General features: G+C 35.5%; 1 protein-coding gene across 1 annotated transcript in view; it reads right to left on the reverse strand.

Moving 5' to 3' along the window:
• Positions 1-6582: 6582 nt before the first annotated feature.
• LOC126471274 (RNA-binding protein Ro60-like) overlaps positions 6583-18877 on the reverse strand; it is a 116196-nt gene continuing 103901 nt past the window's right edge. Inside the window, exon 12 of the mRNA XM_050099392.1 lies at positions 6583-14560. Within this exon, the coding sequence (XP_049955349.1) occupies positions 14428-14560 (133 nt within the window). The 3' untranslated portion in view covers positions 6583-14427. The remainder of the gene's footprint in view (positions 14561-18877) is intronic.

An 18877-nucleotide genomic window follows, 5' to 3' on the forward strand; every position in this document is an offset into this window, starting at 1 on the left:
CTCATCTCAATGCTCCACTAATCAAGATATTGCAGGATTCAACCAGCTGCCCTAATGGAGACCCACAGTGAGGCTCCTGATAATGTTTCACATGAGTATGCGGAATCTGTATCGTTCAGTGATTACTCAACATCTGATGCTGGTCACAATTCTTACATGCCCTAGCAGGCCAGCAACAACACTAAACATGAACACCACTAATGAACATCGGTGCTAGTTGGACCTGTAACAGAGAGTTGCAATTATAGTATATTCCATTAACAGATATGTAAATGACATGTATGAAGTTACATTGACATCCTCCCATGAATTTCAGATGCTACTGCATGGAAATATGAAATTGAAAATGTCTGCTTGTGTCTGTGTATGTGCGGATGGATATGAGTGTGTGTGCGAGTGTATACCTGTCCTTTTTTCCCCTAAGGTAAGTCTTTCCGCTCCCGGGATTGGAATGACTCCTTACCCCCTTCCTTAAAACCCACATCCTTTCGTCTTTCCCTCTCCTTCCCTCTTTCCTGATGAGGCAACAGTTTGTTGCGAAAGCTTGAATTTTGTGTGTATGCTTGTTTGTGTGTCTATCGACGTGCCAGCGCTTTCGTTTGGTAAGTCACATCATTTTTGTTTATATATATATATATATATATATATATATGGGATGTGTGTGTGTGTGTGTGTGTGTGTGTGTGTGTGGGCGCGCGCGCGCGCGAGTGTATACCCGTCCTTTTTTCCCCCCTAAGGTAAGTCTTTCCGCTCCCGGGTTTGGAATGACTCCTTACCCTCTCCCTTAAAACCCACATCCTTTCGTCTTTCCCTCTCCTTCCCTCTTTCCTGATGAGGCAACAGTTTGTTGCGAAAGCTTGAATTTTGTGTGTATGTATGTGTGTCTGTCGACCTGCCAGCACTTTCATTTGGTAAGTCACATCATCTTTGTGTGTGTGTATGATATATATATATATATATATGGTATGTCAGAAAAGTTCTTACCTATATTGTGCAGAATAGTAGGTACTCTGTAGTCACTAAAATAGCTGAGAAATGGGTCTATACTATTGGAAACAGGCATATTACATCAGGTTACAGTGTTGCAGAATGTTTAAGAAATAGGAAACGAGTAGACATCTAGGGATGTAGTAATCCATGAAACACAGGAAGTATTGATACTGAGCATGTCACAAATTATGTGAAAAATCATGAAAAATATTAATAGTTAACAGCAGAAGATGGCAGTATCTGCCCTAATTTTTGATACACACGTCCTTCCAAGTGCATTAAGAAGATTAAAAGAACAGCCACATCTACAATGCCCATTTAGGGGTTTTGAGTGACAGTATTTTGCACACACTTGGCTATCAAACAGGGTCAAGAAATTGTCGAAACTGTTACTAAAATTGGCTCATGTCCAGTTCCACATCACATTAATTCTGGTGGAAGCCATACTGTATGGAGTTAGGATTTTCCTTTTTCCTTGGAGGAGGAGGAGATCCAGGAATTTTAAGTAGTCAGTAGCACAACTTTCCAAAGTCATTCATGGGTATAGTGAAGAATATGACACACAAAGTTAGCATCTCAACAGACACACAGAAGAGTGATTCAAATATTAATACCTTCATTTAGTAATGCACCTGCTATAAATCACATAGTCTTCCCTGAACAGCCAACAAAGCCACCGCATATCATTAGTGTACAGCAGGTCCAGTGTTTAGCTATCCAGCAGGTGACAACAAATTGATTAGTGTGTCTGTGATGGTTAACCCTCAATGTCACCAAGAGCTAAATGTGAGGCGTGGATAGAAAGCCATTTGGCCAACCAACCATAATTTTAATCCGATAAGTCAGATGAGCTGGCTACAGATGCTTTGTTGTTGTTGTGGTCTTCAGTCTAAAGACAGGTTTGATGCAGCTTTCCATGCTAATCTATCCTATGCAGCCCCCTTCATTTCTGCATAGCTACTGCAGCCTACATCCATCTGAACCTGCTTACTGCAATCAAACTTTTGTCTTATACCTTCCACCACCCCTCTTCTCTTCACTAACAAACTGACAATTCCTTGATGCCTCAGGCTGTGTCCAATCAATTGATCACTTCTTTTAGTCAAGTTTTATCATAACACTTTTCTCTCCAATTTACCTCTTCATCTGACCTACTGCCTAATCTTGACCAGTCTTCTGTAGTGCCACAGCCTCCTCTTATTGTCTGAACTGTTTATCATGCATGTTTCACTTTCGCAGGAGTACACTTCAAATACTTTCAGAAAAAAATTGTTAACACTTATTCCTAATCCAATTCCTTACGCATAATCCGATTTAATTTGACTACATTTCATTATCCTTATTTTATTTTTGTTGATGCCAAATTCTCATATCATACCTCTTTCCAGGATACCTGTTCTGTTTAAATGATCTAATTCCCTTCTTGATTGATGGAATTACAATGTCGTTGACAAATCTTGAAGTTTTTATTTTCTCTCCCTAAACTTTAATTCCATTTCCAAATATTCTCCCTAGTTTCCTTTAATGCTTCCCAAATGTACAGTTTGAATAATATCAGGGATAGGCAACAATTATGTATTGCTCCCATCTCAACTGCTGCTTCCCTTTCATGCCCCTAGTCTTATAACTGCAGTCTGGTTTCTGTACAAGTTGTAGATAACCTTTCACTCCTTGTATTTTATCTCTGCTGCCTTCAGAATTTCAAAGTGTGTATTCCAGCAAACATTGTCAAAAGCTTTCTCTAAATCTGCAAATGCTATAAATGTAGGTTTGCTATTCTTCAAAGATAATTCATACAGTCAGTACTGCCAGACGTTTTCCTACATTTCTCTAGAAATCGGGCTGATCTACCTCAAAGCCAGTTTCTACTAGTCCTGTGAATAATATGTATCACTATTTTTCAACAATGACTTGTTAACTAATGATTCATTTGTATTAAAAATTGCCTTTTTTGAAACTGGAATTATTACATTCTCCTGAGGTCAGAGTATTTCATCTGTCTCACATCTTGCATGGCAGGTGGAATAGTTTGCTCAAGATACATTCTCCCAAGGATCTCAGTAATTCTGAGAGAATATGTTCTACTTCAGGTGTCGTATTTTGACTTGGGTCTTTCAGTGCTGTATCAAATTTTTCTTGCTGTGTCTGATCTCCCATCTCATGATCATTTACTTCATCAATGTTATCTTCTAGTTTCTTCTCTTTGTGTAACCCTTCTATATATTCATTCCACCTTTTCCTGATTTGCTTAATACTGGTTTGCCATCTGAGCTCTTGATATTCATACAGTTGTTTCTCTTTCCCCAATTGTTCCTCTAATTTTCCTATATGCAGAATCAGTCTTTCTCACAGTCACGTGTGCTTCTACAGGTGTGTGTGTGTGTGTGTGTGTGTGTGTGTGTTTTTCTTCCTCTCTAGCCATTTTGCAATTTGTCAGTATCATTTTTTCGTGTGACTTTATTCCCTTCATCTGCATTTTTATGTTTTCCTCTTTTTGTCAAATTCAGTATTTGATGGGTTACCAAAGGATTTCAACTGTGTCTTGTATATTTGATACTCTGCTGCCTTTACTATTTCATCTCTCAAAGCTCACCATTAATCTTCTATTGTATTCCTGACACACACACACACACACACACACACACACACACACACACACACACACAAAACTAAAACAGCTCACATGAAATTTTAATTGGTTCAAAAGCCATTTAAAGGAAATGAAACTCCTGGTGCAAGGAAGAATATTGTGTTTTGAGTTTGCAGGAAACACAATGTAAATGTGGTAGCACATCTGTACAAAGAGGTAATACCCTTCACAGGCAGGACTGAGTGAAGTGGTGTAGTGTTTAGCGCATGACTTGCATTCAGGAGGAGCGAATTTCAAATCCCAATTTTCCAAAAATTGGCTGAGGCATATGCAGGGACAGTATAGGTAATTTCCTTCCCTGCTGTATCCAATCTTTTGCTCAATCTATAATGTCCTCATTATTGACTGGACTTCAAAACTTTAACTTTTCTGCGGGAGATATCACCTTACTGGGAAGAAGGCTAAAAATGAAGTTATTGTTTGTGATAAATATAATTCCTCAGCTGTTCTTCTGGTTAGACTTCTAAGTAGTTGCTGCTCTAGTTCACACACTACATAAGTTCACAATACTATTTACCGTACAGTCGCAAAAAGCTTTTATGTTATGACACACTCACTCACCCCTTCTACTCTGCAGTTCACACTTTCAACATCCTATGGAGCTCATTACCTACCTGCCTAAGGAGTTATGTTGTATAGGACTTCACGTCTGATGAGCTGTATATAGTAAACAATGGCAGCCTCTTGCAGTTCAGAATCTGCTGCCATACAGCTTTAAAGCTGATCTCCAGCCTTGTAAATTCTGTTCACTGGGAAGTAACTGACAGTCATTCCAGTGACCAGTTAACACTCTGGGCCCATCTACTACACAGAGCAGTCCTGGAATGGAAGCCACCATGAAAGGTGACCAACAGAGCAAACTTGGTGCTGTACATCCAACTGTCTATTTTCCAGCATCAAGACAGCAACCCAGACTGGGTCGATCATATCACTGATTTATCCAGCATTCCCTCACCTCAAAGTACTGGTTCCCAGAGGAAACAGCTTGAACATAGTTGGAGAAAAAAAAAAAACTGCCATTCTGCCATATAAGCCAAGTAGCATGGCAACAGTTTAAGTGGCAATCAACCGAAGATAATCTTGCAGCCTTTAAGGTTGAGAGAATCATCAATGTCCACTAAATAATCAGACAGGGGTAATGACAAATGTTCAGAGACTATCTACCATTATAGCAACCATACCTCAAATCTTTAATTCAACTATTGGTAATCAATCACCTTCGGAAAGACTGTCTGCTATTGGTTTACAGTCTTTCACTGTCATTGCGCTTCAGTAAGTGATTAACTTCGTGAACCTTGACCAAAACCAATTGACGTTGCAAAACATACTGATGTTGTTGGCAAAAAAATTGATGAGGATTGGTATGTGACTTACTGTGAGACAAGAGATTATTATTTGGCTTACAAAAAGATTGCAGTTTACTCAGTTCTACATGAAGAACTATTCCTGACAGTCTCCACAATTTGAATGAAGCCCAAAAACTGGATCATGTCAATTATAAGTAAACACACAAAAAATTTGACTCAGGAGTTACTGTGTGTGTGTGTGTGTGTGTGTGTGTGAGAGAGAGAGAGAGAGAGAGGGAGGTGGGGGGGGGGGGGGGGGGGAGAAAATTTTTGGATACATCTGTTTTAGCAGGAAAAGCAGCAGCTATCAATTGTTTTGGATGTTCCAAGATGAACTGAAATAAAAAAAAAGTGGTTTGTTCACTAAGCACTTCCAAGGAAATTCTCATTTGTTTGTTTGGTTACAATGGACATGTTGCAACCATTGCTTTAGGTGACTGAATAGTACACAAAATAATGTCCATGGTAAGGACACTGAAGACAATTTCTGGATGGTGGTGGTTAAATCACTGTCCAATTACCCAGATTTTGGTTTATGATGGTGTCTGTAAATCCTTTATGGTAAATGTGGCATGGTTCCTTTGAAAATAACAGCTGAAAACCTTCCCCAATCTCTTATGAGCTTGTGGTCAATGGGATGGGAAACTCTCATACTCCTTATTTATGGCAAGGAGTATAGTGCAGTGCAGTACTCTCCTTCATGGATTATTTTGTAATATTGTCTCTTTGCCAACCAGCTAAACATTTTTTGATTAATTTTCCTTTTATTTCTGCATGCGTATTACTATATAAAATAGAATGAAAATTACAAATTGTGTGTTTGTCACAAATACTAGTTAGGAATCAGATGTTTCAATTTGTTCTTATTCCTTTGTAGTGTTTCTGATAGCACAATGCTCTTTCCAGCATGGCAAAAAAAGCCATAAAATAGTGAACCACAAAACAAGAATTTCAACCAACACATTATCTGATAATGCAAAATAAGAGCAGCTCGACAATAAAATTGCAAAGGTTTCTTTGGCACGTTAAATTGCTCTTATGTTTTCAGAACTCTTACAGAGTTGTCAATTCTATTTTGACATTTGACCTAGTTGACTAGAAGAATGTTACAGGGAACTTTCATAGTAAAATGTGCGTAAATTTCAGCAAAACCACCTACCTGTTTACTGTTGTATTAAAGAGCTATGCAGCAGCAAATACATTAAGGGCACCTCAGTTTCTAATAAAATATACTCATCAATACAAAATTTAAGACATGAACCAAAACAAGATATTCACTTTTTTGATATTTAAAAGGTGCACCAAAAATTTAACAGCCTTTTACCACTGGCAAGGATTTATATATGCAAAATACCCCAAGCTGCACTGCAGTTCAGAATCCACTTTGCAGTAGGTCCTTCTATAACTGACTGGGGTAGCCAGTTCAAAGGGTACAGAAAAACAAGAGTATACTGTCACCAACTGGACCATGCCTAGAGAAGCACTAGGATGTTCAAACCAACCTATTGGTTGAAGACAACTCTAGTTTAACATCACACATATCTAGTATGCGGAAAGACCATTTCTAAAGGGTCCTGCTGTTTTGAATCTGGGGTCTTGTTTTAAACAATTTGAAACAGTTTATTGCTTTACATTAAGAGTCAATACACTTGTAAACAATATCGTTTAATAAAACCAGGCAAATTTTGTTCAAACAATATGATAAGCACACACACAAATTCTCTAGAAACACCAATATCCATGTTCATCAAAATATATGTTGGCAAATTCAAACAAGAACACAAATGGTATTCTCTACTTGAACTTCATTGCTTACAGCCTGGTACAAGGTAATTATCTTCTTTTGTAGTTGACAGACATCAGTTTCTTACATTAACACAATAAGAAATAATATTTCTTTCACCTCTACTGCAGTAGAAAAAGAAGTCATGAAGACATTCTAACATCACGCCGTTTCAATAGGCATAGCATTAATAAGTGTTCCACTTTGCTTTCTCCCACTCACTTAAAAAAAATTGCACGAAGTTACATATTAAAATTAATAAATACTACTTATATAAAAAAAGATTTTCCACTATTTTTAATAAATACTGCCTGAGTGCCAAATGCATTCGGATGTTATGTCGTCCATCAGGCTTTGTAACTAGACTCACACAATGAAGATCATTTCCAACAGATGGCAAAACAGTTTTATGTATACAAACAGATGTTTAAAATCCTACCTCTTTTACACAGTTACACTGCAATGAATCAGATACTATGCCACTGTCTGCAAAATTCTCTATTCCGAAATATGTAATGTCCAAAAATCTTCAAAACCACTACATATTAAATTTAGAAGTATACAAATATATACATCAAAAAATAAGTAGTTCTTATCGAAATTATATCAATAATATGACCTATCTACACACATTAATATTTTCAGAATGCCAGTATTGATTATAGCTAATCAGATTGCATTCATAATTCATAACTGGCAAGTAACACACAATATGAGGAACAAAAGTGGTGAAGCAAATAGAACATATGAACTGTATTACATAATATTATGATCAGAATTCATGCCACTATATAGCAGTCTAATCAATTTCTTGTGCAAGAAAATGTGAATGAGTTACAATATAGTGGGAACACCACTATTTACACATCCTTATTACAACTTTTTTAAACATTATCGAATTAGTTAACCACTAATATCTCTATAAATATATGACCACAGAAAAGTGTCATAATATGGACGGCACTGACAAATTTCAACCATTTTACTAAAACTAAAGCTCATTTGTAAGGAAGTTTTGAGAAGTTTGATAATTAAAATACAATTTCATAATACAGTAAATCAAATACAACAACTTCATTAAAATAAATTTTACCAACAGTAATTTTTGTACTGAATAAAAAGTAATGTGTAAAGTATTTACGTTACAAGCCCAGCATACTTAGTGTAGTACACACAACATAGAAAGGAAAACAGAAACATCTATACCTTAAGGATCTATAGATACCTTAACACTGTGTCTAAATTCCATATAACTTAACAAATTAGGAGCAAATATGTAACTTGCTTACCCCACGTGATTTCCTTAGCTATGTGCATCAGTATTCACACTTAAAACTTTATTATAAGAAAGCAATAAACTCTCATTATGATCACTCTCTTTGTTGACATGACATTTCTTTCCTCAATATTTCTTGCTCCTTTAAAACACTACTAAAAAAGTAATCTAGTCAGAGATATTTTATTAGTCAAAATGCAAAATGAAGAGACAAACTATTAACTATGTTCAACCATACACTTCATCAAAATAAAACATTCAACAATATCAACTGTAGTTGTTATAGTTCTCATTACAATGATATGTGTAAAAAAACTCTAGGAAGGTTTTACAATGCAGTCTATATTAGGAACACACACTTCATTGATCAGCTGTCTTCAAATGGAGTTTTGTGATCAAAGTTGTGCTACTCAATACTTTCGATGTATAATACAACAGCACTTTGGTCATTACTTAAGTAAGTAAAAACTATTTTCAGAATGTAAGCTTTCTGAACAGAAATTTAAGGGACAGTCAGAGTCACATTGTTTTTTTAAATGTCAGCTTCCTATAACAGATAAATTTTGAATGACTACAACACAGTGCTTCAATAGAGAAAAAGAAAATACAGAGAAAACCAATGGCAGGTGTTCAAAAACACTCAGTTTTGAACTAAAAAGGTTATTAAGATATAGGTAGTGTATTAGAAATTATAAATGTATTCAGGTAATTCTCAGTTATTCCCTTGTTTACATCTAATATATATGCTTTTCAGCAATGCAGTCTGCTTATATTTTATCAGTGTTGTTGAGAACAAGAGAGGCATACAATTAATGATACACAGGTTCACAACATGTTCCTCTTATTAGAATACAAATTTATGGACTTAAGCTTTAGAGGAAAACAGACTGTGGGGAACATCCTGCAGACTTATAATGCAAATGATCAAAATGTGCAATTACAGACAGTAGGTAGATGAAATCATATACTAAAATAGAAAATTTTTGAAAAATTAAAACAATGTTGGTTAAATTGTACTGATTTACTGAATTCAAAGCATGTGGAACCAAAACATGTCTGAGAACAAACTATATTGAGCAAGAACACAAGCAAAATTTTAAATTCCCAAGGAAAGGCATAAACACCGTATATTACATAACTAGTTGAAATATTTAAATGATGATAAAAGCAGATGATTTCTGTTATAAAACAGTTCTGCTATGTACTTTTTGCATTATGTTAATTCAGAATGAGATAAAGAAAATGTGGAAAAAATTTCAAGTTATAACTACCACTGACTGACTTAAGCATTGATGTAATAAAATCTGTGTGGAAATCGAAGTGGATTTCAAATCATAATGGATTTTTAAAATTATTTTGCAGCAGTGATTTCAACTCCAATAAAACAATACTGCAGGATGCAGCAAAGTTGGTACAGATAAATCAGAAACTGTTGTACTATGCTGGTAAGGTTATCACCAGCTGTACAGATGGGAAAAATTAAACACTTACCATGTATTTACATTGTGATGTTCAATAAAAAGTCAATAATGAACAAGGAAGATCAATGATATTATTTTAAGTGGGAAAGGATTCAAAATGTACTCATATAAAAATCCTTTTTGGAGAGCAGTCTGCTAATTCTTACGGTACTGAATTAAACAGTAATAATGCAAGGTTCTCATGCAATTTTAGTAATTCTGAAATATGAGATTGTAAATGAAAACACTAATGATGTTGCTGTAAGGAGATGAGCGAACATTGGGCGTATTTAGCAGCCTCATCAGTGCTTGAATAAATGGTTAAGTGCCTTCCATGATGAAAAGTAACTAAAGGAATTTTATAGTTTTCTCTATTTATTTATAAAATAGCAATAATACATCTGATTAAGTTTGTGAATGCCAGATGTTATTAAATGCTAATTAATACTGGCCACATGCATCTGACAGTCTTAGTGAATCTGTCAACATGTCACCTGATAACAGCTTATTAGATTTGAGCAAAATCTTAAAATTATGTTAATTTTGCTTTGACAGGATACTTTGTTTTTAGGATACAAAAAATGAATAAAAGAAGATAATGACAGCAAAGCTGTGCAAGAATGCAATCAAACTAACACCAAATTTTTTTAAAAAAAGAGGCAGAATCGTAATAGAATAATATTAAGTGTCAAAATGACAACACATTATTCATCTTTCATTGGAAATCACCATTAGATGTTTATAGAAGTTTCAAATTTTATGGTACTACTTTTGAGTGGAAGGTGTTTCAGAATATGCATCTTGTTTTAACACAGTGAGAGAACCTGCAGAACACTTTGATAAGACTTGTATTTTTTAGATAACACTAATGTGAGGATGAATTACAGTTGCATATGCAAATCACAAGCTGCCCTACTACAGTGGCTAAAACACCATCTCTCTCTTCCATCTTGCTGCATAATCTCATTCCTCCATCCCCACTTTTTATCTATACCAATTATATACAATATAGTCTTAGTCTTGACAATTAACTTGTTTCAGAAATTAGCAGCTATGTAAGCCAACTGCACTGAAATAGAAGAAGAAGAACAAGAAGAAGAAGAAGAAAGTACCTGTACATTGAGTTTTTAGCAACTAGTGGAATACCTAAGCGAATCAGTGTAACAGCATTGCAAAGCAATTATGAAATTATATTGCATGATGTTTTCTTATATTTTCTTGGCTTGGAGTTCAATACTTACTGACAGTGACTTTTTGATACAACTGCTGACATTCATCACTAAAGATTTTCTAACCCCTCAGTAGATGGAAGAGACAGAGAGAAAATGTTAAACCACTTTGCAAGTCTTTTGTTTAGACTCATTTATATTATTAAAAGAGCTACTTTTTTTGCTAAGTCATTCAGCATGAAGTTGGCTCCCAGAAGATTACATACAGGGATTTTATAACATTAGATAAAAGAATTTTGTAGCGATTTGTATGTTAACTGAAATTACTGTAAATGATATTATAAATATTACTTTTTTGGGTTTGACAATTATACAGATAACACTTGGAATTTATGATCCAAAATGATTTTCCCTCAGTTCTGAGATCTGACAATACATAGGAATTATAAAGACCATTTATTTTTATGACCGGTTACAAACCATTAAAACTTGTAGAGAGTGAACCTGTCCACTGAGACTGAAATTTGTGCATGTGGGTTTCTTGACTAAATGAATGAAACTTCTGAATAGATTTTAAAATCACTTTCTATCTTAACGCCTTTTTTTTCTAATAATGGTTGAAAAATTACAGATACCTAGATTAATTAACTCTACCTTGTAGAGAGATATTGATTATGAAATAAAGATCTACAATTTTGAAACAATTTCCACAGTTAAACCATTGTATTCGCAGAAATGTTTGGGCTACAAATAGCTATGGAGACAGGGGTGTAACACACAACTGCAGAAAAGAAAATATTTTATTGGCAAAAATACCAACAGAAAAGCAAGAAACTAAAGTAAATTATTTTGACCTCTAGCACCCTGCAACGTGTATGCAAATCATACGATATAATGTAGCAGTTTTACACATCCAACATTATTCTGGTTGCAAACTACATCCAATGTTAAAAATATTACAAAATACATTTTACTGATTATACCACTGACGCTTAATGTACAATGAGGTAGATACATTCGGCTTAGAAGCAAATAGATTAAATATGTTATGTCACCAATTTCAATATGCTTATTATACTTCAGTAAACGACTTACAGTGACATTTTTACAAAAGATTTATACCATGGTACAATTTCACTGAAGTGTGTGTGTGTGTGTGTGTGTGTGTGTGTGTGTGTGTGTGTAAAGCTGTTTAAACCAGGCATCAGTTCAGTACTATTATGACCTAAAGATGCTACTTCTTTTGGATACTGTATGGTTATTTCAAGCACTAAGTATAATCAATTTTTGGATGTCATCAGTGCTTGAGAGCTGGTAAGGCATAACATTTTGAGAGCTCTGCTATGAATTAAAAGCTATTAACTGCTTCGTTCAACTAGCTGACTTTCACACCAACATCCCCACATTTTCTCTAGACTTCTGCATTACATCAACGTTTAAGTACCACACATTACATATTAAACCTGAAACATGAACAATGACTGGAAGGGAAAGGGAGATGCCTTACAATTGAAAAATTTGGTGGGATTGTTATCAGATGAAAAGAATCAGATAACGTGCACTACCTTGCAGAAGTATGAATCATAAAGGTTTCCTGATATAGCAAGCTATCATTTGCATCTACATTAAGTTGCCAACAAAATTTTAGTACTGACTTGCTACTAAAAATTCCACAGATTACATTACATCAGTATCACTTAAGACCATTTATATTTGAGCTATATCCTTATCAATTGAGTATTTTGCTTTTGTTGCACTGCACCTGCTACTGATTTTTAAGAGATTTGTTCTTCCTTCATTCCTTTCACAATTATTTTAGTCTGTTTCGTATTTTAACAGTGTTAGTAAAGCTATAAGATTAAACTCACACTGAATCCTCTGTTGGAAAGATATGAAATGTTACCTCAGTGTACTGGTGATACTAATGATGAAAAACAAACACATACACCCCCCCCCCCTCCACACACACACACACACACACACACACACACACACACACACACACACACACACACACACACACACATGCTTATGCACACACTGAAGACACCTGAAAGAAACAAAATACCTGTGGAATTATCTCATTAAATCATTTAGGTGAAAACTTTTTTCAACCAATGCCTCCTCCTTAGACAGAGGAGAGGCTTCATCACGGTGAGGAAGGAACAGTTTAATTTCCTGTAATTATTTAAACAAACTACAGAAAAAAGTGTACTTATATGGCCCACTAATTTTAAGTCCAGCATTTCATTGCCTATTCATCCAGTTTCGTCGTATCAGAAAAGTGGGAATGCATTATTTATGCTATATGCTGTGTTAATATGATTATTATGAGAACTGTGTCTATAGTTTTAGTTTGCCCTACATAAATGTTCATCAGTAAAGTACATCACACAATAGTCTTTCCTTGCCTGTGTTACACACACCAAGTTCTATTCCCTCTTTCCCTTCCACTGTGTGAGAACTCTTCCAAAATGACTGCTGTTTTTTTTACTATCTTCCAATGCAAGGATGCCTGAAGTTAATGTAATGTCAGCCTGTACACTGACTATACAAAGTGTTACATTAAAAAACTCTGCAGTTTGATATTCCGAGATGTTTTTACCTCTTCTCTTCTTAAACCAATTGTTTACACTTCTACCACTCTCTCTTTCTTGTTTTCTTGTAAAATGTTTACTGATGCTTCTCCTCATACATGCCCTTCTTATTGTCTCTTCATTCCACATCTTATAAATTTATTTTGAAACATTCCTCCTACAACTCCACATTTAAATTCTTTCAGGACTGTCTCTGACTTTCACAATAGACATGTTCAAACGTCATAGAGAGAGATGAATGATTTTAATGTTGTCTGAAAATGTAGTATATTTGTTCTATATTATGAAATTTCAGATTTATTTTGGCCTTTTCCTTCAATTCGTTTACAGTTTCGAAGTTGAAAAACAAAGGTTACAATTTTTCACATCTCAACAAAAATGTTGGGTTTCTGCAGCTTCCCAACTTTTATTTACAAGTCGTCTTAGCTTTATAATTCAGAAAATATTCTGTTCAATTTTATACTGTCAGTAGCTACGTCCTGACCTACAATTGCTAAATGTCTGAGTTTTTCTCAGTTCATTCTTCAGAATTACATTTCACTGCTGCTATTACTTCTTCAGTAATTCTAACTTTTCTGAAATCAAATTAAGTCTCTAGCATTTCTTCAACTTCCCAGTCTAGTGTAAATCATTTGGTTAATTTAACCACACATAGAAAACAAAGTAAAAAAAGTTCAGCTGAATAAGAATGACAAAAATCATTCTTACTGTTGCTGTTGATCACTAACTTGTCTCTTTCTTAAATCTAGAAAGCAGTATAGACATATGAATTTAGCGAGCAATATGTTTATAATAATGGTGTTTGCTTAAAATCTCTCAAACACTACTTCATAAACCTGGATTTGTGTTACACGATTAAACTAAATACATAACGTGCAGCAGTTAGAAAAAATATTAAACATCAACAATTAATGTAATAAATAAAATAACAAGCCATACCAAAAGCTGTTATCAAAATAGTAAACAATTCAAGTTAAGAATGACATTGCTCATAAGTGAATCCAATCAAAATACACATTTCTTCTGAGAAAGAGAGAGAGAGAGAGAGAGAGAGAGAGAGAGAGAGAGAGAGCGCGTGTGTGCAGAAGTTAAACTTTATTTGTATCACAAACTGTCACTCTAATCTTGCGTCAGATTTCACTCGCAATAAACAAAACTAAAATGCTCCTCTTGAAAATGCTTCAATTATAGTGGGCACCTTTTCATCAAATCCTTTGATCTCCAACATACCAGGATCTGCTGGGTCAATACAATTCAATCCACACATATCTAGTCCAACCGCAATATACCTATAACACAATAACTGATGTAGAATACATTCTTTTTTCAAATTTATAACTAAAATTATAATTCTACTTAACAATCTTAACAGAACATTATCACAGACATTCTTTAGTGAACTTTTTAGTTATTGGTTATTTCTAAATTTTTAATTTCTCATATTTTGCGAAGAAGCTAATGCAAATTGGCAATTTTCACAAAAAATCATTAAATTTGTCCTTTTCTGTATAAAAAAAGTTACAAGTCTGAGGAGTTTGCCAATATTCACAACTTATAGTTACTGAATCTTTAAACTGAATTTTGCCTTCTTTTTACCTCAAGGCATAGGCTAATCCTAAAATGACAGTTCATTTCCCACTTAACGAACTAAGTTGTGATGTCAAAAATACCACCAAAATTGCCAATAATAACATCAGAATTGGCAAAAACACCGAAGTTGGCAATACGCGTACCGAAATTGGCAAAATAGAACAATATAATTGGCAAAAAACCGAATATCACAAAAAATATATATAATTTAGCAAAAGATACACCAAATCTGGCAAAAATAGTAAGACTGAATCTGTCAAACAGGTGACACTGAATCTGGCAGTCAAAAAACCAACATCAAATATGACAAAAAGTAACATCGAGCCTGGAGAAAGTAACATGAAAATTGACAAAACTAGCACCAAAAATTGTAAAAAAACATAAGCACAGAAATGTGAAAAACATAACATAACATCGAAATTAGCAAACAAATAACCCCGAAGCTGACAAAAACACTGGATTTGGTGGGAGGGGGGGAACACTAGGGAAAAATAGCACCGAAATTGGCAAAACGACAACACCGAAATTAGGGGGGAAAAAAACATCACACTGAAAATGGAAAAATGTATCATTATAAAAGAAACAATTGGTAGAAGAATGAAGAAACTGACAAAATGAATGATTTTTTCCTACCCTAGCTATTTCTGTATTTAATCTGCTACTAAAACCAGTGCAGTTCTTGACTTAAAATTAAATCATTTCACTAACTGATCGAATTACAAGGAGACAGATCGGCTAGGCAGCGCTCTCATTCAGGATACCAAATTCTAAGGATTGTGATGCACACATCAATAAGTGGAAAAAAAACTATACTCATATTTTAAAACTGTTCCTTGTTTCCTTAGAAAAGAAAGCCTTAGTTTTGGAGAAGTTTTCTCAAAAGATTTTTCACTTTTGGCATCATTAATTTATCATTTCGACAACTGAGATAGTAAATGTATCAAAGTAACTGACCAGCGTTCTATTGTATGTAATAGTTATGATTTGCACTTTTTTTTTGTCAAAATATCCACTGAACTCTGATTCCGAGTCTGTGTGAGGGCATATGGTAAGCTTACCATTCTTCAGATGGAGTTATGACAGAGGAAAGAGGCAGATTAGAGCTTTATGTCATCCTAGCAGCAAAAAACCAGCTCAGGATCTACCTGACATGATTTATATGGTTTTCACATCATTCCTCCTTAACATGACTCAAGTATTTTACCATTGTGTCACCTTGTATGTCTGTCACAAGAGCAAATTCAAAATGTTGCTAAAACTATGATCTTGCATAAAACCTGGTGCGGCTTTCAGTGCCGTGATGGAGGATATTTCAACATAGACAAGTCAACTAAAAAAATTACCAAAACTATTTAATATGAACATTGTCATCACAAATGATTCAGTACGACATGATCTTTCACAGCGGTGGTGTGTGAATAAAGAAATTCAATACTACAAGCTAAGAAACTGTGCAATAAGTTTAACTATGTAAATCTGCTAGACCTAAGTACTATGAACTGTGATAACCACACAAGCCACACACTGCACTTAAACAGAAAAGGAGAGGCCAAGCTAGGTTCCCTCTGAAGTGAACTGTGCAACAAAGATACCAGCAGTAAGGAGGAGGATCCAATTGCTCTGGACTACAAACATGAGACTTTTTCATGACAGTAGCACATTTTCCAACAGGGGTAATTGATACTGTCACAATCTGACATATTATATACTGATGGTGGAAAAAATCACAATACCAAAAAGTAATTAATAGCAGTAATGAAATTTCGGGAATACATTTTTCTAGGGAATATACTTAAGTGATTAAGTTGGAAGATCAGAGGTTAATGTAAGTGCAAGATAAGCCATTGCAAATGTGAAATACTGGTACATTAATAACCGGTGGAACCACCAGAGTGTTGAACGCAAGTATGTAGATCTGCACGCATTGTGTTCTACAGATGCCAGATGTCAGTTTGTGGAATGGAGTTCCAAGTCTGTTGCACCTGGTCGGTCAATACAGGGACGGTTAATACTGTGTGTGGATAGCGCTGGAGTTGCCGACCCGTGAGGTCCGATATGTGCTCGATTGGAGACAGATATGGTGACTGAGCAGGCAACATGTTGACACACTGCAGAGCACGTTGGGTTACAACAGTGGGATGTGTGCGCGTGTGATCCTGTTGGAAAACACTCCTATCTGTTGGAAAACACTTCTAGGAATGCTGTTCATGAAAGGTACCACAATGGCTCAAATCACAGACTGACATACAAATTTGCAGTCAGGATGTGTGGGATTACCACGAGAGTTGTCCTACTGTCACACAAAGTCGCACCTCCAAACCCCAAGTCCAGGTGTAGGTCTGGTGTGTGTAGCACACACACAAGTTGGTTGCAGGCCCTCAACAGTGCCACCATGGCACTGACGCAGAACCAGCTTTCATCAGGAAACATAACTGATCTCCACCCCGCCCTCCAATGAGCTCTCGCTTGACACTAATGAAGTCGCAAATTACGGTGGTTTGGAGTCAGTGGAACACATGCTACAGGGTTTCTGGCTCACGTCTGCCCTCGAAGTAACCAATTTGTAACAGTTTGTTGTGTCATTGTGGTGCCAGTGCTGTTCAGATTGCTGCTGCAGATGCAGTATGAGATGCCAAAGCCATACACCGAACATGGTGGTCTTCCCTTTCAGTAGTGCAATGCGGCATCCAGAGCCTGGCCTTCTTGCGACCATACATTCTCGTGACCACCACTGCCAAGTCTTTTTCTGTAGAGTCGCACGAATGGAACATCAAGCTTCTCATAGCATTATTACACAACCTCATTCAAACTCAGTGAGGTGTTGATAATGGCGTCTTTATAACGTTAAAGATATTTTTGACTAACATCAGCTCACCATGTCCAATCTCAAAGGTAGATAACACTCATGACCGTAACAGCGTGTATTTAATGCAAACCTGATTTGTATCCTCATAGTGGCACTACTAGCATCACTCATATGCAATTGGTGTGAAATTTGAATAGACATCATCTTTCAAATGTAGAAACATGCCTACCAACTTTCGTTTGTGTCACAATTCCTTCTCGGTGTTGTGATATTTTTTTTCCATCAGTGTATTTATAGACAGGTCAAGATCAACAGTGACAGTGTACATTCACTTGTTAATGCCCTTTCTGGCCACGACAGAAATCAGAAACAGCTGTGTAAGGACTGACAAGAAAACATGGCTCACTGCAGGAATAAAACATCTTGCAGAAAGAAGAGATGCTATATAATTGTCTCAGAACTTGCAATGACCCAAAAATACAGCAGAACAACAAACTTTACTGTGTTGCCTTAAAAAAGGTAGTTAAAAAGTCTAAAAGTATGTGCACAAAATCTGAAACTGAGAAATCAGGAAACAACATAAAAACCATTTGGAATGTGATAAAGCAGGAAACTGGCAGAAAAACTGGGAACATGACACTCTCAGAAATTTTTTTTCAAAAAAGGTGACAACATTGTAAGCAAACCTGAAGTGGTTGGAGAAATATTAAGCAAACATTTTTGACAGCAGCACAGAAGGCTGGCTGTAAAGGATCTGTGGATGAAGCAATGGTGGTGCTACAGCAAGCTATTAGAAACAGAACACTGCATATATCTCTCCCTTATGTTACAGTATGAGAGACTGAAAGAGTAATTAAGTCAACAAAAAATAAAATATCTGTTGGTGTGGATAATATTGCTAGCAAAATATTGAAATATTGTTCTAAATATGTAAATCCAGTATTCTGTAAAACATTCAATACACCTCTGCAAGAAGGAATTGTCTCAGGTTAAAACTGACTGTAGTGATACCATTATTTAAAAAAGGTGATAAAAGTAATGTCACGATCTATCGCCCAGTCTTCCTTTTAACTGTATTTTCAAAAATGTTTGAAAAACTCACGCACAGAATGATGTCAATCATCTAAATATCCACATCATCCTCGCCAAGTCAGCTGAGGGTTTGTGCTAGTCTTTCTACCAAACAAGCAATATTCTCTTTTAAAATCAA

This window comes from Schistocerca serialis, chromosome 3 (assembly GCF_023864345.2).
Source record: "Schistocerca serialis cubense isolate TAMUIC-IGC-003099 chromosome 3, iqSchSeri2.2, whole genome shotgun sequence".
In the NCBI taxonomy this organism is placed as follows: domain Eukaryota; kingdom Metazoa; phylum Arthropoda; class Insecta; order Orthoptera; family Acrididae; genus Schistocerca; species Schistocerca serialis.